This window comes from Ciona robusta, chromosome 7 (assembly GCF_009617815.1).
Source record: "Ciona robusta chromosome 7, ASM961781v2".
Lineage (NCBI taxonomy): Eukaryota > Metazoa > Chordata > Ascidiacea > Phlebobranchia > Cionidae > Ciona > Ciona robusta.
In genome coordinates this window covers 4,006,245-4,031,479 of record NC_143241.1, presented here as the reverse complement: position 1 = coordinate 4,031,479, position 25,235 = coordinate 4,006,245, and the positions used below count along the sequence as shown (strand labels likewise).

Here is a 25,235-nt window from a genome sequence, read left to right as displayed (position 1 = left end):
GTTGGGTGAGGAAATCGTCGTAAGGATGAGGATTGCAACGATATATAAGATATTTATGATTGGTGATTCAGGCGCGCCCTTTCGATCACGTGGCGTGGCCACACTTCGCCGGTGTGCTGGAAATGAGGTCTCGGCAATTCTTTTAACAAATTAATCTGAAATTTGTTATAAATAAAAACTAAAGTCATCTGAAGAATGTGTATAAGGCACACTCAGCGTAGTACAAGAAGCACAAGAAAAAGCCCTTAGTGGATTAGATATACAAAATACCGTTAACTTGTATATGTTTTATAGATTTTAGCTATTCAAGAGATTGAAAAATAATCTGAAATGGGTATTGATAAAAAAGTCATCAAGGAAGGAAATGGTAAGTTGCGGCGATGTTTTTATTTCTCTATTTTAGTGTGATGCAATATTGCTTTTAAATGTTCCGTTACATGGAATTTAATGAACAAATTGTTTGGGCCTATATTGAACATTTTTTGTGCACATGATATTTGATATTTTTTCACAAAATTTTGTAGCGTCGATTTCTGAAAGTTTTTTTGCAAGAATTTGCGTGTATATCCAATGTTGCTTTTATAATATAGTATGCGCTTTTTTAACACTGGCAATCCCACCACTTTCCTGCAAAACGGGTTACCGCCATTTGGTGTCCTTCCCTTAATTAAATGTAACTGTATAATAACTGCATGTCATGAAACTACAATAAGGCGAACTATTGTCATACAGCAGTGCATAATCCTACACTTGCAAATTGGTCAATGTTCTATTGTGTGATTGTTAGGCTGGTATTTCGCATTTTGAATAAAATCCAATGTACATGTTAAAGCATATTGAATGTGGAATAAATTACATGGGACTATGGAAAGAAGTAGGTGTAAACCTTTAGCTGGTGGCCACATGAAGTTTTGGTTTCAAAATGTTCTATAGCCCCCACTGATAACTGCTGTCTAATTTTTTTTCGAAAAAGTCGGGCGTGTGTGTCGAAATCTAACTTTGAAACTGCGCGGAAACATGCTTTACCACTGTAATTCGTCTGATTTGCGTAAGATTAACGGTTTATTATGTCACAATCGCAGTCTGTTTTGTCACAATAGTGGTATAGTGGGGTGGGGGAAGATGGGACACCTTCAGCACAAAATATATAAATGTCCTGATCGTGTTTTAAACAATTAACAACGGTCTATGAAAGTCACAAGGTTTTATAATTCTTTGAATGTTCTTTGTTTACTACTAAAATGTAGGAGAAAATAGATTGAAAAGGTGTCCCATCTTCCCCCATACTACTATATATTACATACGTTACAGGACTTTATAGCCTTGTTTTTTCGCACTGTTTTAACCTAGAAATCAAACATAACAATACGCATTTTATGATGTCATATTGATATTTTAACATTTGTTTAATTCATGACAGCTCGTGTAAAAAATACGGTGGCGCTGCATGATTTCGGACACTTTCAATGTTAATTTTCGACACAAACGCCCAAGTTTTTTCAAAAAAAAATTGAACAGTGGGTATCAGTAAGACCCAAGGAACACTTTGAAAAAAAATTTAAGGTGGCCACCAGCTAAAAATTACTTAAGGAGGTACAAAACTTTCGCTTTTTGCTTAGCAGTAAATCTTAAACTTAAAATTTTTAGAAAAAAGAAACAAAACACTTTTGGCGGTTGGGTATCTGAAACCATATTTCTTTAAATATTTTTACTTGAACAAACCACCACATAGCTTGATGTGACACTGTTAACATTTCATTCTTTTAATTATACAGGAACAACTTTCCCTAAAGCAAATCAAACGGTTAAAGTTCATTATACAGGTATTGTCTTGGTACATATACTGATGCAATAGACTCATGCAGTTTTTCTCCCTATTTCCACATGATGTAACTAATATATTTTTCCCTCAGGAACCTTAGAAAGTGGAAAAAAGTTTGATTCATCTCGAGATCGTAACAAGCCATTTACATTTAAAATTGGATGTGGACAAGTAATTAGAGGATGGGACGAGGGGGTTATCCAGGTTATTAACACTTTTTGAGATTTTTTCTGATATATTCATTGTTAATGATGTAATTTAAACAATTACTTGTGTTTGCAGATGTCTGTAGGAGAGAGGGCAACACTAACTTGCTCTCCTGATTATGCATATGGTTCGAAGGGCATTGGTGGTGTTATTCCACCTAATGCTACTCTCATATTTGATGTGGAGCTTTTAGGTGTAGAGTAAATTTCATTCACATTGAATGCGGATTTGCTTATGTATTCTGTTGCAAATCTAATTGTCTGACATATATAGTTCTGTTTTTTACACCACATAGTAAAATATTCGTTTCTGTACAATTACTGTTACATTTACCCAGAATGGTAGCAGTACATACAATATCATGACTTGGTTTCATTGTTGTAATGTTTGTTGGCCCTGTAGCATCACAACTTGTTCAAAGTGAAATGCTGCAGTGTTATTCATTAAATGGGACCTTGCACTGGAAGTAACAATAAACCACATGACTCCATTGTTTCGTTTCATGTTTTAACTTGCACTGTTAGTAGCTACATTATGGTTTTTTTACGGCCATTTTTTTAAGGTTGATCTATTGCTTAAAAAAATAAAACTTATATTATTATAAGAAAAAAGGAATTTATAATATGCAGCCAACTGTTGTGCTTTTTAAAACAGTTAAATGGAAACTAGTCTTCCATATAAAAAAATGCATTGCATTTAATATGATGCATAATGAATGTACTATATATTTAAAACAGGCGTTTTTTTTTTAAATAAGTGAGTCATATACTGGTTTATAAAGTGTTACATTTGTAAAAGGCAGATCAATAATTGAAGGTCCACTTGCACATCAAGAAAATCTGAACTTCATTTAAATGGTCACCTTATACAGCATTTAATGATTCTGACATTACTTCCACGTTGTGGCGCGATTTCGACTGTGGTCTCTTGCTCGTATTCCTCCAACCCCACCCAGAAGTCCTCGAGATCGTGAGTCTCGTTCTCCCACTGCTCCTCCACCAGAGGTTGCTCCTCCAACCCCACCCTCATTCTGCTGATGCGCAAGCTCCTCATCATAAAGGAGATCATAATGTCCGTAAGCATCACGTGGTGGAATCTTGTTCCATCTCACATCGGGGACTTCTCCTCCAGGAGCAACAACGTTTATTGTGTCATTCATAAGATTATATTTCATGATTCTGTCGTTGGCTGTTGTTGATGAAAGTGAAGGTGATGCATTCACCTGAAACAAGTTGTATAAAGAGCAAACATTGCTTCTACTTATTTTATCATTTGTGAAAGACAAACATCGATTTAGTGTGGTGAAAACTGTATAAAAACTGTTGTTAACTGTAATGTTTATTTTTTATCTTAAAAACTCACTTCAATTAGCCATGGTTTTAGTTTGTCATCTATTATGATGTCATAACCATAAACTTCGAAGCAGTGCCGATCATTGGCCATTGATCCAGATACTGCTTTTAATGACATGACAGTCAACCAGTTAATTTCATCAAACAACTTGTCTGTAACAGATTTTCCTCTGGTGCCTTCCAAATAAAGACGCAAATTGCTGAAACAATCAACATACTTCAATTAGCATAAGGAGAGAAAAATGAACAGGTAAAAAATGTGTGAAGATATTTACCAAGAAAGGCCATCTTTAAAAAATAGGTATTAAAAAATTTAGAAAACCATACCTTACATTTTATTTTCTGTCAGGGGTGTTTATATTTTTTTAAAATATTTTTTAATTAAAAAAAAAAATAATATTCAAAGGTGGGGTCCTGACCCCACCCTTGTATACGCCCCTTGTTGTAGTATATGGCATAGGAAATGCCTATTTTGCGTTAAAAAGTATTTATTTGCACACTTACAAATACTAAAACATAAGGTTTAATTTATTCTAATTGGCATATATGTTTTGTGTAATGTAAAAAAACCAGACATTACCTGGGAGACAAAATGTTAGCCATTGGCTATGTTCTTATGGTAAAAATAGTTCCACTGGATATGTTGCCAAAATCATATTCGCACAAAGAAAAACTGATGTCATTTTTTATAACCAGTGCACAGATAGTCTTACTAGGCTGATTTATAAAACCAATTATTTTAAAGAAGTACTTAAAAAATGTTTCAGACGTCACTGTTACACCTCTTTAAATGTTTTGGTGGTCTGGCAAATATAAGCTCTTTAGGTCACTTCAAGAAATGTCAGTGATATAACTAAATAAATTTAAATACTGTTATCTTGAAAAGGTTCATAGTATCATAGATTTACGCTTGATAAGTCTATCTGTACACCATTAATAATAAAAATTGACTTTTCGTTTAAAAATATCATAACCAGGTAATTTTTTTTGTAGATTCTAAACCTTATAGTCCACTTTCCACCATGCACAGGATTGTATTCCTCTCCATGCTTTTGTATGGAAACATTAGTTAAATGCACAAACATATTGTCAAGTTCATTGCTGCTCTGCGTGTACTTCACTGTGCAAAAACGACAGAATCCCAACCGATACATGTAACATTTTAACGGCCGATATGAGGTTACCAAGACATACCTAAACAAAAGAATTACTTTAGTAGTTTGTAACTATCCATAATCATGCACAACTCAAAACTATAGCCTTAGATTTAATTTATCACTTATACCAAAAAGGTAGTAAAACTAAAATGTTTTTCAATTTTTGTTTTCTGAACTGTATGGTGTTTTCTCTATTAACATACTGAAATTTACGGTTTATCTTAACATCAATAATATATTTACATTCGAAGGTCGAACTTTTTTCCCCCAATCAACAGCGGGTTATCGATGTATCGGGAAATAACGTACGCATCCCTAGCACTAGGTGGAGCAAACGAGGAGGTACGACTGTCTCGTGACCATTTCTTGATTTGAGAAAGTTTGTTTATGAGGAAAATGCCAATTCCTCTTGCCTAAAGTGAAAGGAAAATGTCAAACATAACAATTTTTTTAACTTCCTATAGTGAGATGATAGTTTTTTTTTAAATAGAGCGACTCCTGGGTTGTGATAGTAAAGACATTACAAGCCAACTATTCTATTATACTTTGTGCATTTATAATGTTACCTGGCAAAAATACATTTGGAGCTTGGGTTGGGTTTAACAAAGTTTCAAGTGTGTAGTGATGGGCCAAATACTTAAGTTTATCAAAATCTGAACTTTTATTACACTTATGACACGATTAGGACAAAAAAAACAACAGTATATACATTCAATTAAAAATTTTGTACAGGATAAGGACTGGACTTTAAAACTGTAATAGAATTTTTAAAATAAGTTAGTAACGTTGTACTTTTCCACATGGTTTCATAATCCAGGTACTTGAGGGATTTTTTCGGAATTCTTCAACAAAGAGATTGTAATCAGCAGGTAGAAGGAACGTGACAGGTATTGAATCAAGGTAAATATATCTGCCCAGTTCATCCTGTGTGAAATATTAAAATATTTAGTGTGTTAGTTTACATGATTTTATTTGCACCAAATGTATCATATGAAACTAAAACATCAGATTCTGCCAAATACGGCTTATGGCCATGGCTTTTTGTTGCCAAATGGCTTTTGTAGCCAAATATGGCTTTTGGCTATAATATTAACAATGTATGTAATATTTTTGGTATCTTTGGCTTCTTAAACTTTTTATACGTGACTTTAGTTTGGGGATAATTTAGCTACCTTCTGTATACAAATTAGAAGATTTGATTTTTGAAAGAAGTATATTTTAACAATTTATTTGCACCGAGTCAAACTGAATATTCCCTGTGTTTATTAGAATTTAAAACGACATGATTCATTACAAACGTCCTGTGCCCAAAATTTCTTGATTTCAGGGAAAACCAAATGTTACATACTTTCTTCATAAAGGGTGTAAAAATGCAGACCAACATATTTTACAAAACATAAGCTCACAATCAGGCAGTTACAGCTCAGAAAACACATAAGAAATTATTAAATTAGAATATTCAGTGTAGCAACCAAACCTTTTCCGCAAGTGGATGTCCTTCTTTATCTAAATCCTTTCGGAATCTTTTTATGTTTTTTACCATGAGGTCTTTACGTGTCAGTTCATAGTGGTTGGGGAAGTGGTTTATTATTTGATCGTCCGATAATCTGGCAAAATTATTGCTACATTAACTTTTTTGTTGATGAATAAATGTAACTTATCTTTCTATGGCGGGGCAACATTATAACTTGGATATTCTTGAGTTAAAACGTTTTTAACTTGGTAGGTGATACTTTTTTCTGTATGGTTGACAATTTGGCGAGCCTATTTGCAACCACTAGGTTGAAGTAGTGTTACACGACATAAAATAATAAACTAAACAGTTTTTAAAATACCTGTAACCATTTTCAAGGCTGAAAATGTTTCTTGTAGTATTAACATTCGTCCAATAAAAGTTCCAATCTTCATCAGCAGATACCTAGGATGTATAGAAAGATATTAAAACAATTTTTAGACAAAATATTCATGGGAATAAATGTAAACACAATTCCAATATTCATGAAGTTTTAATTTGAAAATAAATGCAAATATAGAAATAACCTGTGTCCATCCTCTTTTTTCAAAATTATTCACAAGAACAGATTTTTCTAAATCCGTAGCATACTTGGTTTTACCACTCATTTTATAAATTCATCAATGTAAAATAACCTTAAGTGTTATTAGGTTGTAGATCTATTAAATAAAACGAAATTTTAAATCTTTGTTTGTAAAGTTTAATTTTTTCTTTGTTGCCAACGTACCCACGCTTCAAAACGAAAACACTTACTATAGAAATCTTATTCTGATCGCATGTTTGGGGACCCGTTATGAGTAAGACTTTAGCAAAACGTACTATTTAAAATGCGCCTGATATGCGAAAAAGAAACTTGTAATCTTAGTAATCTCATTCCACGTACTTTGGCCAAATGTGTTTAAGCAAGTGCCAGTTTAAATTATTGCCTGTCAGTCTTGGTCATCAAATTTCGCCGACCACCTGGACCACTTAATTAGGCTATATTAGATTTGACTGAGCCAAAGCTCTAAGTGACGTGAATCATTGATGTTTTTAAACGGGTAACCCTTTTACCAACCGTAGAATTATAATTTAGATGATCTTAGAAACACTTGCTTCGAATCATATCATCGCGACGTAGTGAGAACTTGCATTATATGGAGTTACAGCAGACACTTTTTTTCTTTGCCAGGGAAAATTACACGCATCCGGAAATTTCTGAACTGAATTTAAATTATACAGAGCAGCATGTTTGTTCGCTGCTGTATGTCGAAGCAGGCAAATCATATTGAATTTAAATATCTATAAGTAAACATGAAATGTTTAGTTTTTGCCGCAGTTGGAATTATTTTATTTTCAAGTCAGCTTGTCACAACAAGACGAGCCAGGGGTATGGTTTATTTTTCTCCGCAGGCCTAATTATACAGTTTTTTTAACCTTAATTCGCGCATTTATTTTTTAATATTTTCACAACTTGTTAGTATTACTGAGCTAACCTTTTTAAACGATACTAAACTTCGTTTTGTGAAAGTTGTTTCTTTATGTGATTAACCTTAGCAGTTTATAGGTATGCGTGATAAGTTTCGAAAAAAGATTGAAACCTAGAACTTTGTTAGCTATTTAGACTCGTTGACAAAAGTATTTTATTTGCTCCACGTTTTACTTCTAAACAGTTTACTACAAACAAGCTTCTTACAGGCAGGTGCTCAATCCCACCCAACGGTCGTCACTCTGTACCTGCACTCAATTCTACAGCAACCAAGACTTACTACGAATGTAAACCTGGATATAAATACAAAGGGGGAGATTTATCTGTCACCTGTCACAGTAATGGATCGTGGATTGGATCAGCAATGAATTGTGAAGGTTAACAATATACAAGAGCTATGTGTTTTCTTAACAATACAGACACGATTACGCATTGTAATCTGGAGTTTGCAGCAATATATTCCAAACTATCGACTGTATTTTTATTAAAGTTACAACTGCGCCAGTGTATTAATTATATAATACACTGTCGACTTTTTGTTGGTAGTAAACAAAGAATAATTACCGAATTATATAATGGTATTGTCCCGCGACTCTAAAATAGCGTTATTAATTGGTAATAACACTAGAAGGAAAATGGGATATGTGTGCTAACGGTATCCCTTCTTACACTACAGTAGTATAACACGAGTCTTAATAATGGTAAAATCTTTACATATAATTGCAGATGCATATAATTGCTACAATAGTACAGCACCATGCATGAACGGCGGATCGTGCAGGGAGTTGTCTCCAAGCTTTGAATGTTCTTGTGTGAGATCGTATTATGGTTCGCTGTGTGACGAAGGTATTATACGTCATACTTTATAACATAACTATATATGCTTATTCAATAATTATAATTCAACCTCTGAAGCGCACTTGTCTAAAAAACACCATGACAAGTTGATAAAAATACAAAAAAAAAACGATCTCAATGTATATAAACAGGGCGGAAAATCAAACCTTAGTATCTATTGAAATGATTAGATAAAAGCATTCATGTTGCGGCTGTATACAATTTTATTGTTGCTTAATCTTAAACCAACTTTTTGTAAATTATTTGTATCTATACGTTTTATTTTCAAAGAATTTTAGAGCAAATTTGTAAAGACTGTGATGATTGGTTTCTAAATTCGTTGTCGAAGTTGATTTTATACATCAGTCATCATAACTCGCTTATTGTGACGGAACACGTGCCATACATACTGTTTGTGTTGTTAGAAGGTGTTAATTCAGTTTTTCTTCTGTTGTGGAACGGAATTTCGTTAATTATTTATACGAGCCGCGACACACAATTACGGAACTATTACGTTAGAAAATTGAGTTTATATAATGTGGTTGCGGAAGCTAATAGAATATACATGGGCGTGCGTATAAGAAAAAAATAAGGAAACATTTAAAGACCTATGCATAAACCAATAGATAACAAGTAAGATTTCGTCTCCCGCTTTACGCATATCGCTGATGTCTTTATTTTGCGGTTTTTCGATAATGAACATGTCATATATATGCGGATCTTGCTTCTATAACGAGGGTGAATCCCATATAATTACTAGTTTGACCTTACGTCAGATGGGTGTAAGCATTAATTATACATTTCTTTTTTTATGCTTGTCACTCAAGATTCGATGTCAGCCACTCCCGTGGTTTGCTGGACGGTCGGAATTCGATGCGGATATATTTATATCGTACATATTAAATATGCATGTATAAACATTAATAAGACTGCATGCTATACACGTCCTAGTATTTTGAAAAAAGTAGTTATTTTAGTTGTGTTTCAGCGAAAAGGGTGGTTCTAATTTAATATTTAGTGTTGCATAAACCATATACGGCTAAAGCTTTTGGTGGAACAAACGGTAAAATCATAGTATACTGAAGTGTATATTATGATAAAATTGTCGAATTCGGTGTTTTGTACTTAAACAACTGACGCCAAATATCAAGAGTCAACGGTTGAAACTTTATAAATTATTTCCACATAGCAGCATCAGCAAACTGACACGTATGTATAGTACGTAGGGTGGGGGAAGATGACACTTTATGATTCTATTTTCTCGTCCAATTTGGTAATAAATATAAAAAAATTAAATAACAACATCCTTACGACTCCCGTATACGCCGTTGTTAATTGTTTAATACGCGATCAGAATTTTTGGACATTATGTGTAAATGTGCCCCGTTTACCTTACCCTTCTATATACACAGTAACATTCTTAATTGTATATATCACTTTCCCATTTCAGCCGACGGTAGTTGGGGTAATTGGATGTCTTGGACAAATTGTTCATCTACTTGCGACAGGGGAATTGTTATCAGGAGAAGAAACTGCGACGATCCAAAACCAACTACAAAGGGTCGGATGTGCATCGGTAATTCCATGGAGGTATATAATTAGATTGAAAATTAAATAACATAGTCGTATAGACTGTGGGGTAAGATGGGATACCATTAGCGTATATATCTATTGTTTCCTAATCGTAAATAACTAACAATGCTCTTTTTAAGATGACCGGACAACGGTTACATATATTTCAGTAAATATTAAATATTTCTTGTGCACAACTAATGTGGGGAATGAAAGTGAATGAAAATATGTTCTATCTTTACCCTAATTTATTGATAACTGATGCTATTGCGTGATTAAGATACGGTGACAATAACGCAATGAGTAATATACCTACTATACGTATATAGTACATTTTAAGACCTTATGCTTATTGGTCCATTAAAAATGCATTATATTATTATTATTATTCACTTTTTAGTCATATAACTTATACACAACTTCATTTAGTCGATAAGATATTAATGCAAGTAAAAGCTTGTAACAACATGATCTTGCATTCATACAATACACAAGAATTATTTCTTGGCACGCTTAGCGACAGTTATAAGATCCGCATTATAGCCGGATATCCCAGCATTATTACCTCGCGTACTTGCTCCCAGTTTGCATAATTCATGAAATAAATAGGCTTATGTTATTGGATATTTTGAATATATCCCAAACTTAGAAAATATTTTCAGTTACCATATGTTAGTAAGTTTACTTCATTTTAAGCATTTTTAATGAATTCCTGCATTTCTGGTCCATTTAGCTCGAAGACTGCACGCCAGGTGATTGCCCTGCAGGAATGTACGCTTGGTGTGGGAATGACACGGACCGATGTGGTCAGCAGTCTGGTTACGCCTTTTGTTCGATATATGAAGGGGCGTATCGTTGTGATTGTTTGGAAGGTGTGAGAGCCAAAAGAGACCGACGCGGAAATTTTGTGCAATGCGAGGGTATATAGTAACTAGCATTTGTATTTTTGTCTTACATAGTACTGTAACGTAAGATTCGAAACCCTTATAGCACCTAAACCCCATATTTCCTAATCGTGCTTTAAGTTTTTTTGAAAGTGGTGGGGACGCGGGTATTTGCTTCTGTATATACTCTTTGTTAACTTAACTACCAAATGTGTCAGGAAAATAAAAACATGTCCCAACTTACCCCACCCTACATACTATGTTTGTGCTTTTTTAATATGAAGTACAACTACATACTTAAGTTGCTAAACGTATCCCGTTTTTCCCACCCTCTATATATACTACAGCTTGTTCATAAAAATGCATTTGACGTATATACGTCCATCAACCAGATATCGATGAATGTGCCAACCGTTTACATTCGTGTGATCCCAATTATCATCGATGTTTGAACACATACGGGTCGTATCAATGTATTTGTAGAACAGGTTTCGTTCCTTACGACGAAGGAAGCTGTATAGGTGAGTGATCGAATTATTTTTTGGTGTTAAATTTAAAATTAAAAAATGCCTGTTTTATTTATATACAACAGCGATATATTTTTGTGTTGAAGACAAACGTTATTTAACAAAGACTAACTTTTTTAAATGCTAAGTATGTTTTTGCAACCTATTAGTAACTGCAACTTTGAGTTTTGTATTATATATTTTACATTTTAATGATGCAAAAACAAAAATCCCAATTTTGTTTTGAAATGTGTAGATATCAATGAATGCGAAAGTGGAACCCATAATTGTGACCAGAACGCCAAATGCTACAACAACGAAGGAGGTTACTCGTGTCGTTGTAAGACTGGCTATAGAAGCTTGGCCACCAATGGGACCGGTTATACTGGGGAATGTAAAGGTGAGAAAGAAAAGGCATTATAAACAAAAATGTAATTGTTATATATAGTATACTGTAGAATAATACGGAATACTTTTACTATTTAAATCTTGCATTTCCCGAGTGTCTTAAACAATTCAAAACGATTTTTAGAGTCGTTCGGATACGGTTATATAATTGTTTAAACATTCTTTGTTTACTACTAAATGATCATTACATTTCTGTAACATTTAACATCTCATTATAAATTGATCTATATACAGCATTTATCATTACGCTTTTCTTTAAAATACGATCCCGTTAGGTCTATGCTAGAACATGTTTATGGAGTAGGCCATATGTCCTTTGGCTCTTCAGAAAATGATTCTCCAGTCAAATGCTTTTATGGTTTTGATTAGAATCGAGGTTGGTTCATTTCGGAGTTTCCGCTGATGACACCGAGGTGACGTCATTGTCCCAATCCACCGGTGAACGTGTAACTGAACATCTGGCTGTACCTTCGGGCATTCCCATTGAGGACGCTGAGCATAATACGAAGCATTGCAAAAGCGTTTACGTAAGAAAACGAATTGTGTTTTTGTATGTTAACAAAATGCCATAAGAATGTTAGCTTTAAGTTACAATATAATACGAGTGGGAGGAACTTACATAAATGCCCAAAGATGTAAATATCGTTTGAATTTACATTGGTGTGAACATTTGTGGGAAGGTTTATATCTTACTGCGGTATTTATATTGTATAAGGCATCAGAAAATGGTTTGCTGGTGGTCTCAACTATACCAGGAGGTGTCAATCAAACTCGAACAGCCACGTTTCGTAATCCCAGCAATATTACGTCATTTGCTATGACGTCAAGCATAGAAATGCCGAAACATATCTGCGCTGTCATTGCACCATTGTGGACTGACGTCTCTGACGCAGGAACGGGAAAGGTGTGTGTAATAATGTATATATATCACAGAACGTTTTCCAATTGGAAATAAATATTTTGCTGTATGTTCATGGGTGTAAGAGAAAGTTACTTTGCAAATTATTTCGAAGTAAAGTTGAACGCGGATATCAGAAGTCATAATAATCGAAATTTACAAATATTTTAGGGTTATGGGTTACATTAAGGGTTAGTTAAAGGCTAAAACTGTGTCGATTTTCTTAACAGCGGATACGTGCTGGTATATAACCACCGTGTCTTAAACTTAAATAAATAGTATTATAAAATTATGTATACTTTTTTGTACTATAATTATGTTTCATCAGATTTGGTATCAACTGTATGACATGGAAGAACTGGTTGAAAACGAAGCGATTCTTAACAACAACGATTATAGCGTCACAGAACATATTAACAGGATTCTTCCTGGAGACTTTAAACCAAGATACGTGTTCAAGGTCACGTGGGAAAGAGTCTCCCCACCGTGGCCTTCTATAGACCAGGTATTCTACAAAATAGTGGCTGTACCACGGCTTACTTATACGAGCACGAGGTTTTTGAAACAGAACATCCGTGTTATAACGACTGTCGTCCTCCCGTCATGCAAGGATAAAGCAAATAACATTCATCGAGTTACTAAAAACTGTCTGTACCACGACCTACTATCTCTGGTATGCCATATGGCCGAAATTAAAAGTTCGAAACCGTTTCTAAATATTTTTTTAACACAGGAAATGACATTCCAATCATTACTCGCTACCGACGGGGCTCGAACTTACATCACCAACCTGTACGAAGACGGCGTGATGACGTGGCGACCTGTATATGACGTACCAGCAGAAATACCACACTACCAAGCCATTGCTGGATATTTCGTCAACAGTCAAACTCCTGCATGGCGTCAACATAGTAGCTCCGGGGAATGGTCAGAGAGAGATGACCCGTTTAAGGAACCGACAGTCTACAGGCTTGATGAAGTAATTTTGCTATTTTAAAAGTAATAACCAGCAACAAATACCTTGCAGTCCGTCCTATTTGAAATATCGTAGAAGACGTAGAATGTAGGCACGTTTTATGGTTTGTTTAGTTAATTTGGAGCCCGTTGGTAAATTGTTCGAAACAGAAAAAAATATAAGTTTTAGATGCTAACAGTATCCCATGATACCCCACAGTACTATATCTGTTTATAGTTACTCCTGCCTCTTCTCTTTAAACAAATATTGTTCTGACAGGTAACGTTCAACAGCACGTCACTAGTTGGCAAATCACTTTACAGTCTAACTCCGAACCGCACTCAAAGAAATTCGAACGCAGCTATGACGTGTTATGAATGGTATTTGCAACAGCATGACGTCACTCTTTCCGACCTTGACGTCATCAACTCATGCCCTCCGTCTGAGTCAGCTTTCCTGAAACTTGGATCGGTAGCTTGGAGAAAGTTGGCTACTACTAAGGAAAACACATCTTGTTACACATGGCGTTTTCAGTTCATTTCAGGTAATTCATTTGTGTTATTGGGTTCAACAGCCACACTTTTTCACTGTTGCCTATTAAATCATTGTTGAAGGCTTTTTTCATACATTTAACGGCTCGCCTTTTACTTATTTTGCTGTGATACATTTAATTAAATTAGGTAACCTAATAATTGTTTTTTTTTTGCAGGAGCATCGTTTGATTGCTGTTATCAATGGAAGGTGGATTCCAGCGGCCCCATCATCTCGGGATTGAACGCGTTTAACGCTGGTGCCGGGTTTTATTACGTCAACAGAACCGGGGATGACATCATCAGGAAAACATGCTGTAGCGAAACAAGATCGAATTACTTCTGCTCATTGTACAGTATAAAACGGCCACCGTCATCAGCAAGCAATTATAAACCAAAAATCGGTAACATTTGCTTACGGTTTTCCCTGAAACATTATAATTAGCATTTATTGACTTACGTCTCACCTACAATGGTTAACGGTTGGGTTTCCGGCCAAGAGACTATGGGTTCAACACTCAAGGCTGCTACTATTGTGGGCGTATGTGTCATTGGGCAAAATATTTAACGGCAATTTCCCTAACCCTATGATTCTCTTTATTGAATATGTTAAATGTCAGCCAAAAATCACTCCACTAAATGTGTCATTGGGCAAAATATTTAACGGCAATTGCCCTAACCCTATGATTCTCTTTATTGAATATGCTAAATGTCAGCCAAAATCAAATAATGACGCCCAATGATAAGTAGAACCTCGGCTGTCGCTCCGTGAAATTAATTAAGAAACACTCATTTATCCGCAGTTGTTGGAAACGACAACGGTCGCTTGGTTTCGATTTCGGGAAAGCACCTTCAACTTGAAGGTAGTGCAGAAGTTCAGTTGTTGAGGCGTGATGAAGACGGAGTTTCGAGAATTAACTTCATCGGTCGTTTGAGTGACAGGCCACAACAGACAAGTCAGTAATAGTAACTCTGGTTTTTTTATTAGGGTTTGTTACAGTTACATTTTTTATTAAATTAATAATATTTTTAGTACGTTCATGCTTATGTATCGCACTTTTAGTTTTTCAGAAACAATAATTACAGTTTTTTGGATAAATCAATTTTGTGATTTTTTAAACACAATTCCAATTTTATTCTTTGTAGCTTGATCACAGCTTGCTTTTTGTTTTATTCGCCTGCCGGTTTTCGTATTTAGTTGCAAATTTTATTAACTAAAACACGGTTCATATACACACCGACAGTCTGTTGGTTGTAGAATACGTTGAATCACGCTAAGGCATCAGTACATAGAATAAATTTTTATCTCATAATTATATATACCTTACTTCTTATACATTAACGCATTGTTTCCACATGTTAGCATCCACATTCACTGCACTTGCTCTTAAACTCAACAACATCACTTTGGAATTTTATCTTCCTCCATCTGAAGACGGAGGAATAATTTGCATCGTAGATGATGAAGAATGCGATGATCTACTTAATGATGTTGATCTTCGTGTTAATTCGACTGATTCATATTATGCTGTAGCAACACGATCTGGTAAGAAAAATACACAGAGCTATCGAGCATTTTTACATACACAATATTTGATTATTGTCTCGAAATAATAGTGTTTAAAATTTGGCAGATATGTTGTAATGGCATATAAAAATCAGCCAACGTTTTAAAAATTTGTGATATGTATTCACTATAATAAGCTTCAAATATGTAAAAAGTAGTATACGTAGATAGCTAAATCATCGTTGGCTTAAAAGTTATAAAATATTTGATTCATATGTAGGCTAATACATTAAGAGTTGTATACAAACAATTAATTAGCAGATATATACAATCTTAGGTCATTTTATCAACGTTTCTATTGCCGATCATGGAGATGGTTTGAGATTCTTTGCATCGTTCGATGGTGGGGCGTTTTCAAACAATCCTAACTCCACATCTGGAATTTTAAGTCAGCGTGGAAACTGCTATGGTGCAAGACCAGTAACTGGAAATCCACAAGTAGAGATTCCTTGTAAGAATGTGATTTTATTGTAAGAATGTGATTCCTTGTAAGAATGTGATTTAGTAGCGACGTATGCATTTCAACTTTAACAGAAAAAAGCCCGAACTGTCAGCCAACAAACAACAAAAACAATAGTCACCTACAAAGTTAAATCTGCGGTAACTCAAAATGCATGAGCTGTTCCAAATAGGACACTGGTGTTATATAATAGAGTGGGGGAAATGGGACAACTGTTCATTCAATTTTCTCGTTCAGTTAGGTGATAAACAAAGAACATTCAAAGAATTATAAAACCGTGCACTGACGACTCCCATAGACCGTTGTTAATTGTTTAAAACAGGATATTTTGTTATTATGTACTAAAGGTGTCCCGTCTCTCCCCATCCTACTATATATATACATATATATATATTATAACTGTATAATTGCCTGCCACACGAGAATAAATAGATGTCTTTAATTTTAATATTTAAGAATTATGACAAAAAACTATCTATGTGCATTGCTACTGTTTAATTAAACTGAATCTTCAATTGACCTTAATCTAATTTCATACGAACAGGTGACCTGAAAAGTATCGCAGATGGTCATCACCGTTCCGTGTACGAAGAATCTTTCTTTTCAAGATACCCGACTGGTATCAATGTGACGTCATACTTATCCTCTATGACGTTGCGTCGCATCAGTCAAGGCGAACAAACAAACGAAAGACAAGTTTATGCAAGTAAAATATACATATGGGTGTATGGTGTCGATATATTACAGCCACTCATGAAAAATTAATCAAACTTTTACAGTCGTCCTATTTGGTCGTTTGTTGTGATTATATAATTGACATTCACGAGATGCATTATTCATTGGAAGTCTTCAACGAAATACACGAAACACAGAGACAGTGCGTAATCACACCACAGCGATAAATATTTATTTCCTCTATTAATATTTACTTTTGAAAATTAAGTATTTATGGCTCGTTTTTACTTATGATATAGTACTGTTTCACACATCACTGTTTCAGCTCAAACGAGTTCCAGTTCTGCCCAAGTAATAGCGACCAAAGTCGCCGATGGTTATGACGTCATAGTTAACGTAACAGGCGTATCCGGTGACGTTACAACAAACTACGATTTTTCTGCAAGCAGTGAAAACGGACTTATCCGATTCAGGTATACCGTCCGAAAATATAACATGTTTAAGTAGCAAACAGAGTCTTACCAAAATAGAAATATTGAATAAATAAATGAATGAATACACTACTGGCTGAAAATTTTACTGTTTTACGTTTCCTTTTATAATTTAATCGAACTTAATTTAACCAATATGTATGCTTATAAAACCGCACATGGTAAGTTACTACAATATTGCTTTCACAGAACTAACAACTTGACAGTGGTTGAAACAATGCGCCTTAACGTGACGTCATCGGATGGTGTGACATCACTAATATTTCCTGATGTCACATTGTGTCGTTGTGAACGAGGCACCTGCGTCACAAACAGAGAGGCCAACGGTGGAGGGCCGTTTGTGACGCAGGCAGCATGTGATTGTGACGTTGGATTTGTGGGAGAGAGATGTGAGGAGAGAGCAAGATCATGCAGGTTAGCTGTGGTTGTTCATGTTTAGTCACTTGTGTGGAGTCGTATATCACAGCGTTTGGTTTGTATATGTTTACACATGATAATCTTGCAGTGATAAGAAATACAACCGTTTGGAGCGTTATGACATTAGCTTTTATAGTTTAAATTATTTATGCTGCTAAAAATATACCTCGTTCGCATTTTGTATCTTAAGCTAATAAAATATCTCATCATATTATTGAAGGTCTGGAAAGTCAAACACTTTACGATGTTTAGTTCAAATTTGATAATGCAGTGAGAACCCATGCTTCTATGGTGTCGAGTGCAACGAGATACAACCTTTCCAACCTCGCCCGGGAGATGTCGCTAAGTGGTATGAATGTGGCGACTGTCCCGAGTCTTTGTCGAGAGGCAACGGAGAGACTTGTTACCATGACAACCCGTGCTTGAAACCACGTGGTAGCGAGGGTTCACATGAATGCATGAACGCTACATGTCGTCATGAAGTATATGGATATTCATGCACCTGCTTCGATGGTTTCCGTAAAGTTGAAGAGGAAGGCCGAATATGTGAAGGTGCGAATACACCATTTACCTTAAATACCCGTTTTGTAACATACGAGTTAAGAACATACGCCGGCACATCACTGTTATGCTATTACTATTTAATACGGGTAAAGATATAATAGGTTGGAGGAGTTAGGACACCTTTAGTACATAATATCTGAATAACCTGTTAAACAATAAACAACGGTCTATGGGAGCCGTGAGAATACAGTTTTATAAATGTTTAAATTGTCTTTGTTTACTACCAAATGGGACGAAAAAATTGAATGTAAATCTTCCCCCACCTATACGAAATGCGTTTAGCATATAATATCCAAATACCCTGATCGTGTTTTAAACAATAACAACAGTTTATTTGGGAGTTGTAAGAATATGGTTTTGGAGTTCTTTGAATTTTCTTTGTTTACTGCTAAATGGGACGAGAAAGTAGAATAAAAAGGTGTCCCATCTTCCCCTAACCTACTCTATTACTTTACTGTCAGTTAATTTGACCTTTTACTGTAGATATCGATGAATGCGCTGAAGGACATGATTGCAACGACACAGCAGCGGAATGTATTAACACTCTTGGTGGATTCCTTTGCTCGTGCAAACTTGGTTACGAGTTAGAGGTGAGCAAAATGCTAAAATGTTCAAGACGCAACTAAACTTGAAATATTGTTAGGCCCACTCTGTTTCAACAACACTTATAATTTAGATTATCGTATTTTGTTAAAAACTTACACCTTAATTTGTACAGTGCAATGTTTGACGAAATGTAGCATTTGCTTATATATATACGCGTCTTTCTCTAACGAGTCTAACCAGCAGTTCTATGCGAGGCAGGACCTGTTTAAACACGTATTATATTCTTTATAATTCGAAGATTCTCCGTCAGCATTTCACTACTTTATCACACGTAACATCTTTGGCTGGCAATGCCAACAAATAAAGGCTTATATAACATATGTTAACAACTGAACAACAACTTGTAGCATACGTCTACAAATATGTTCCAGTATCTAATTGCATTTCGTTATTCTGACGCGAGTTCACGCTGCAGCATTATTGATTTTCCATACATTTTCAATCCCTTTTTGTTACTGGCCGTAATCGCATTTTAATTTTTAAAAAGTGAAACAAGAAACACAATTTAGACGCATTTTTTACGAATAGGTAGTCTAAACGTGCTTATAGATAAATGCTTCGTTTATAAAACGTATTCCATATTTTAGATCGTTTGTATTTAATTTGTCAATTACAACGTCACCAGCGCACAGTAAGTCATTCCCGATTCTTTTGAAACAATTTAGGCCTGAAAATGAAACAATTTTAAATTTTAATGCCGTTGTCCTGGTGATATAAGAACGGGTGGTCGGTGGATGCTCCGCGTGCGGTCAACGTCTGACGTCATATAGCAAGAAATGAGGTGAGCGTGGGAGCTCTTTCTCGATTTTCCCTCCTCGCTCCTCTTAGTCTCTCTCTTTTCTTAGCGCGCGCGGATGAGTCACATTTTCGATTTTTACTGTTAGTTGAAACGGGAATGCATGATAAAATATTTAAGACCTTCCCTTTGCACTCGCTTGTTGTATAGTATGGATTTTTGCACTTGGAAGTCGTGGGCTCCTGTGGCCTAAAGGAGAAGGCGCCGGTCTCCTAAACCGGAGATTGCGGGTTCGAGTCCCGCCAGGAGCCAGTTCTTTTCTAGTTTATATCCACCAGTAAGGACATCACAACATTTGTTGATAACGACACCATATTACTACCATTAAGCTAATTTAGAAGATAGCATCCGTCAGGTGGCGCTAACGAGTAAGTAATGTAGCAGCGTTATCTAACACATTATCAACACAGCAGGAAGAAGGTGAAAGGTGTATGGATGACAATGAGTGCCTCACTGATAACGGTGGGTGCGAACGAAGATGCGTAAACACTGAAGGAAGTTTTTACTGTCAATGCGAGGTCGGCTACAGACTTGCTGCAGATGGTTATAGTTGCGACGGTGAGAGTTCGTTTATTATAATACTTTTTAACTGAACAATGACTCAACATCTGTATAAATGGTGATTAGTGTATTCGGTAACACTACCAACTAAATTTCTCCCTCGTAATTATAATTTCTCTCGTGTTCCTCGCTGCTTGCTTGCAGTGCACGTGCGTGGCGTGCTGTGCAAGAATTTTTGCGTTTTGCTCCATTCGTTAGCTGGAGCATGGTTTGATTGAACGCCATTGGGTGTAGTTTTTTTTGTAGATTATGTGCAATCCATACGATTTGAAGAAAAGAACACTTGTAGCATTTAACGTACACTTAGTACGGGCAGTGATATACAGCAATGTTTTTTTAATTAGGCGTAAATATAAGTTTAGTTTGATACCAGTACTTGAATGTATAGTAGTGTGGGAGAAGATGGGACACCTTTTCAGTCGATTTTGTCGTCCCATTTGGTAGTAAACAAAGAACATTTAAACAATTATAAAACCGTATCCTCACGACTCCCATAAACCGTTGTTTATTGTTTAAAACACGATTAGGGTATTTAAATATTATGTGTTAAAAGTGTCCCATCTTCCCCCGCCCTACTATATATATGGTATTATGTTGCGGCCTTATAGAATTTAATTTCAATGATCAACACTTTTAACCCATTTATTAACTAGAAATCAACGAATGCGACGAATACGCAAGACAACACTGTAGTCAAATATGTGACGACAGTAGACTTGGGCTGCCATTCCGATGTCTGTGTTTGGAGAATTATGAATTACAAGAAGATTACTCGACGTGTAGAAGATTGTTCAGCACTGCTGCGCCTCCGAGCGCTGTGGTAGGACACGTTTATAATTTACAACATTACGAATTTTATATACTTACTATTGAATTAGGTAACGGTGAAGTTGCACTTATACTCCTTTTTGCACGGTCACTTTAATGCGCGTAAGTACTCCCATATTTACTCGCAAAAATAAAGTTAACACGCATAACGTCATAAGCGTGTCATCTAGTGTAGGAGGTTGGTTGTTACTCGCATTATGCGAGTAATGAAAAGTATGGTGGAAAGACAGTTTCACTTTTAAGAGCCTAATCTTTTTCGGGTGTTATTTTAATAGTTTTTAGTTGGTAATAGCACCATAAAGTATCAGAACTTATTTTATAAAGTAGATTTACCAAAATTGCGCTAAAATAAGCTAACTCAATGTTGATACGCGCATAAACCAATGACCATGCAAAATAACGCGGTTAGCGAGTTATCTTCTGACCTCTGACGAGTTAATGCGGATCGTTATTCGCATTAACTTTTTACCATGCAAAAAGGGTATTATTGTGAGGTTTTATATAAGTAGGATTTTTGTATTATATATTTATTTTTAACACCTGTGTACACCAGACGAGCAACCAGCCACCAACTACGACGGTATTGACCATCGCCACCATCCTAACAACACCATTGAGAGGTATGATCCCTCCCATTAGCATAACACATTAAGTACAGTAATAGAGCACTCATATATAGCTCGGTGCGATTTGGAGACTAAATGTCATTGTGGGCGTGTGTGTCTTTCGGCAAGACACTAACTTAAACGGCAATTGCTCCAATTCAGTAATTTCTAAAGTGTTCTCGGCCATAAAAAAAGAAAGAATAAAAGCAAATAAATAAGCTGTGCGTAGCATAATACCAGTGGTTTTAACGACTGACGTTGCCTCTTCACAAAAGGAAAAATTATTTACCTGTTTAAAGGTATTACTTTCATTTTATCTCAAAATTGTTCATGTTTAGTTTATGACACCACCACAACCACAAAGTCGAAATTTCGAGTCGCTACCACAACCCAACTCATTACATCAACCTCTCAACCTATGTCTGCGTCACCAACAACCTATATGATGTCGCAGGAGGTGCTGGACGAAATATCGAGTGAGGTAGTTATGATGTTTGAATATGAGGACATATAGTGTTTTTTTAGTGTATTAGTGTCGGGGTAGGTGGGACACCTTTTCGTTATATTTTCTTGTTTAATTTGGTAGCAAACAATGAACCTTGAAAGAATTATAAACCGCATTTTAACAACTCCCATATCCTTTTGTTAATTGGTAAAAACACGATCAGAATATTTGAATAAAGGTGTCCCATCTTATCCACAGTACTATATTTATGCAAATTCCACAGCTTATGCGCGACCAGAACTATCGGTCACTGACTGATCAACAGAAACTGAACGCTAAGTTAGTGTTTCAAAATGCCTTGCGGTTACTAAGCAATGACGCCATTTTGAGATTGATCATCTTGCTAAGTCGGATTGGAAGATACCAAAGCGAAAGTCAAGTTTGTGCATCTCTGTACTCTGCTGCCCAGTACGAGCATATCGATATAGAAACACTTCCGCTAGATGGTGTTCGTGAGCTCGCTAATACTGAAAGTAGCGCAAAAGTTATGAAACTAAAAATTGATCTGGACAAAGTTACTTCAAACTCGGTGCAAGCCACCCATGGTATGAAGCTGCAACTGCGGGAAATTAAGAACTACATGCAACTTATCTTACGCTGTGTGGCGCTATGGAGGTGGTACAACAGATCGACAACTGATAGTGAGCCAAACATTGCAAGGCGAGAAGCAACCGGAAGTGAAATGACGTCTTCACCAACCACTGTTAAAGGTTAGCGTCCTAAAACTAGCTTTGCTTGTCATGTTGAATCTCTTGCATTTATTATTAGACGGTTTATATCGGCATATAAAAAGTTATGACTCCGTACATTTTGTTTTGTAAATCTGCTACATTTTTCCTTTATATGTACACACTAACTATTTTCAGGTATAAAGTTTGGGAAAGTGATTCCACCCATGGTGCTTGTTTGGATCATTGTTATTGTTTGTTTCTTGACAATCCTTGCCTTTATTTGTTTTATCATTGGAACTCGAGTTTGTTTTTCTGGCAAGTCGGAAAACAAAAATGGGATGTCTTACAAGAAAAAGTAAGCAAGTAAACTCGTTTCCCTTTTAAAAAAATATAACAAAATTTTAAACTATCCGGAAATGCAATACGCACTGCCAATTATACCGTTTTATTTACAGGAAAAAGCTGGAGCAGTGGCCAAGAATTGTAATGTCGCAAGAAGTTTGAAGATCGTTGGTGGTGCGAAACACACAATCGACTGTAAAATAATATAAGATGATCTTATTCTATCATTTTTCTTACACATCGTTTATTAAGTTCTGAAGTTAAACTGTGATCTAATTTTGCCTAAATAAATACTGCTGTGTAATTATTGCGATTAGTGTTTTTACAAGAATGTATATGACGTCACATAAGTACAAAACGACATATACTGTATTTTAATTACAAAGTTTCACAGAATATATTTCATGTTTGTGGTAAGTCTTATATTTATTTTTATAATAGGAATATTATTATTATCAATGATTTTCATTTAACAGAGAATTTACTCAAGACTGAAAATCTACATATACGATGCCTACTTCAATCACTTTATGTAGTCTACTGATTGTTGCTACAATGCTAATAATTCAAGGTGAATAAATATTTTGGAATTGCGTTATGTAGGCAGGAGTAGGTATTTAGTTTCCACGAAATGGATATTGTGTCTTCATCGATGCGTGTTTCAAAGCAGTCTTGTTTGTATTAATTAAGAACCAATGTCGCCAATATATACCGTCTCGTTTAGACATTTTTTGATTTGGCCCCTGATAAACTCCGTTGAGGTTTGAAAAGCCGCATTCGGAAAACCACCACCCGCTGTTGTGGGGACCGGGACAATTAGTTTGAAAAGAAGTTCCTTCACTCTTTTTGTCAAATGTACTAAACTCTTGTCGAAAAAAAGCATCTGGAAAATTTGGCTGAAACCCTGTGCCATAACGTTTTCCGAATCGTCCTATTTTATAGTTACGGTTTGAATACAGAGTAAACCTCTCATATTCCACATGCGCATTAAATCCATCCCATCCTTTCAAATCAACACGGAGATTTGGCCTCAAAGTGGAGTAACCATGGTTCAGTACAATTAAATTTTGATTAGTCAACATTAAAATATTTTCCAATCCAGCCCAATAATCTTCATTTGGATTTCCAAATCCATTCACATAATCCTCCCACCCTCTGTTGAAGTTGATTTTACCATTCTTCCTTTGCTGGAAAGTTATCCAACCAGTTTTGTTGGTTATGTAGCTTCCACTTTCCATGTCGCAGTAAATGTCGATGAAGCGATATCCAACTTTTAACCAAATTGGATAAACATCACTGACGTACTTCCCAGATAGATGAATATTAGTGCAGTCTGTTGGAAAATCATACGCGTTTATTTTGACAACTATAACGAAGAGTTTTGACTCTCGTACCTGTATTTAAGTTTTGAGCAGCCGTCAAAGCATTCCTTTTTGCGCCAACTTCAAATAAACTAACTTTAAGCTTTCGTATTTCTTTTTCCAATATATTCTTACATTTCTCATTGCGTAAACCAATTAGCTCGCGACAGAGTAAAAGTTGTCTGGACAAATTTATTACTTTTATTTGAAAACCTGTTGCTGTTATATGGACACCTTGGTTCAAGGGTATAGCCATATATAAAGAAAATACCACCTGAAAGTAAATCCATTTCATTTTTCTATCCCTTTATCCACAGTTATTGTTTCTGATACCTCAACGAACGTTGTAGAAGTTTACGCTCCAGTGGTTGAAGAATGCAACCAAACAAATATTCCAAACGAGATTTCTCTCGAATTTGATTTAAAAGATAAACAGATGTTGGTCATTCATTTTCAAAATGCCAGGTTGCAACTAACCATAACTATTTTTTTATTGATTTTAATCTTGTTAATGCTCGCGAACAGTTGCCAGAACGTTTTTATAAATGTACAATTAACGAGAGGAACACAATTTCTATGCAAACAAGCTCCACTAAAGACTACCCTTAGTTTCAACGATCGATTTACTGTGTTGATCTCTCCACAACCACGAAACTGCAAAAACATTGTAATTGCAA

The 25,235-nt window shown here is 35.5% G+C and overlaps 4 protein-coding genes and 1 non-coding gene across 7 annotated transcripts; 3 read left to right on the top strand and 2 right to left on the bottom strand.

The window, feature by feature from the left end:
* Positions 1-166: 166 nt before the first annotated feature.
* Positions 167-2,519, top strand: LOC149733930 (peptidyl-prolyl cis-trans isomerase FKBP1A-like). The gene is made up of 4 exons (XM_089882033.1): positions 167-367; positions 1,776-1,823; positions 1,914-2,026; positions 2,105-2,519. The coding sequence occupies exons 1-4, from the start codon at positions 331-333 to the stop codon at positions 2,231-2,233; spliced, it is 327 nt and encodes a 108-aa protein (XP_089738159.1). The 5' UTR covers positions 167-330; the 3' UTR covers positions 2,234-2,519.
* LOC149733929 (polyglutamylase complex subunit TTLL1-like) lies at positions 2,516-6,776 on the bottom strand. The gene is made up of 8 exons (XM_089882029.1): positions 6,579-6,776; positions 6,374-6,456; positions 6,016-6,145; positions 5,331-5,462; positions 4,782-4,951; positions 4,384-4,575; positions 3,392-3,581; positions 2,516-3,251 (listed from the first exon to the last, which is right to left on the bottom strand). Exons 1-8 carry the CDS (start codon positions 6,657-6,659, stop codon positions 2,919-2,921), a joined length of 1,311 nt encoding a protein of 436 aa, XP_089738155.1. The 5' UTR covers positions 6,660-6,776; the 3' UTR covers positions 2,516-2,918.
* LOC149733927 (mucin-like protein) lies at positions 4,824-23,922 on the top strand. Of its 3 annotated transcripts, none has more exons than XM_089882026.1 (29): positions 4,824-4,880; positions 5,356-5,438; positions 7,729-7,896; positions 8,246-8,365; positions 9,807-9,946; positions 10,662-10,848; positions 11,205-11,333; positions 11,575-11,718; positions 12,096-12,253; positions 12,442-12,630; positions 12,953-13,129; positions 13,358-13,603; positions 13,859-14,123; positions 14,289-14,513; positions 14,913-15,065; positions 15,473-15,655; positions 15,954-16,127; positions 16,681-16,842; positions 17,137-17,284; positions 17,492-17,716; positions 17,991-18,271; positions 18,767-18,873; positions 20,099-20,243; positions 20,900-21,066; positions 21,628-21,694; positions 22,018-22,160; positions 22,408-22,894; positions 23,051-23,210; positions 23,311-23,922. In XM_089882026.1, the coding sequence occupies exons 3-29, from the start codon at positions 7,884-7,886 to the stop codon at positions 23,357-23,359; spliced, it is 4,644 nt and encodes a 1,547-aa protein (XP_089738152.1). In that variant the 5' UTR covers positions 4,824-4,880; positions 5,356-5,438; positions 7,729-7,883; the 3' UTR covers positions 23,360-23,922. The 3 variants fall into 3 exon arrangements, with proteins under 3 accessions (XP_089738152.1, XP_089738150.1, XP_089738151.1); XM_089882024.1 differs by having other exon boundaries at positions 20,096-20,243; XM_089882025.1 differs by lacking the exon at positions 4,824-4,880 and having other exon boundaries at positions 5,340-5,438; positions 20,096-20,243.
* Positions 19,864-19,936, top strand: Trnar-ccu (transfer RNA arginine (anticodon CCU)). The gene has a single exon. It is a non-coding gene; the product is annotated as a tRNA-Arg (tRNA).
* LOC149733926 (fibrinogen-like protein 1) lies at positions 23,815-24,847 on the bottom strand. The gene has a single exon (XM_089882030.1). It carries the CDS (start codon positions 24,433-24,435, stop codon positions 23,815-23,817), a length of 621 nt encoding a protein of 206 aa, XP_089738156.1. The 5' UTR covers positions 24,436-24,847.
* Positions 24,848-25,235: the final 388 nt, after the last annotated feature.

Excerpts from the sequence above, each read along its gene's own strand:
- LOC149733929 (XM_089882029.1), bottom strand. The coding sequence starts at position 6,659 with ATGAGTGGTAAAACCAAGTATGCTACGGATTTAGAAAAATCTGTTCTT. Across the intron at positions 4,952-5,330 it reads TTATGAAACCATGTGGAAAA|GCAAGAGGAATTGGCATTTT; the intron begins GTACAACGTTAC and ends CTTTCACTTTAG. Across the intron at positions 3,252-3,391 it reads TAAAACCATGGCTAATTGAA|GTGAATGCATCACCTTCACT; the intron begins GTGAGTTTTTAA and ends AACTTGTTTCAG.
- LOC149733926 (XM_089882030.1), bottom strand. The coding sequence starts at position 24,435 with ATGGAAAGTGGAAGCTACATAACCAACAAAACTGGTTGGATAACTTTC.
- LOC149733927 (XM_089882024.1), top strand. Across the intron at positions 11,334-11,574 it reads CGACGAAGGAAGCTGTATAG|ATATCAATGAATGCGAAAGT; the intron begins GTGAGTGATCGA and ends TGAAATGTGTAG. Across the intron at positions 21,067-21,627 it reads CTGCGCCTCCGAGCGCTGTG|ACGAGCAACCAGCCACCAAC; the intron begins GTAGGACACGTT and ends TGTGTACACCAG.
- LOC149733930 (XM_089882033.1), top strand. The coding sequence starts at position 331 with ATGGGTATTGATAAAAAAGTCATCAAGGAAGGAAATG. Across the intron at positions 368-1,775 it reads AGTCATCAAGGAAGGAAATG|GAACAACTTTCCCTAAAGCA; the intron begins GTAAGTTGCGGC and ends TTAATTATACAG. Across the intron at positions 1,824-1,913 it reads GGTTAAAGTTCATTATACAG|GAACCTTAGAAAGTGGAAAA; the intron begins GTATTGTCTTGG and ends TTTTTCCCTCAG.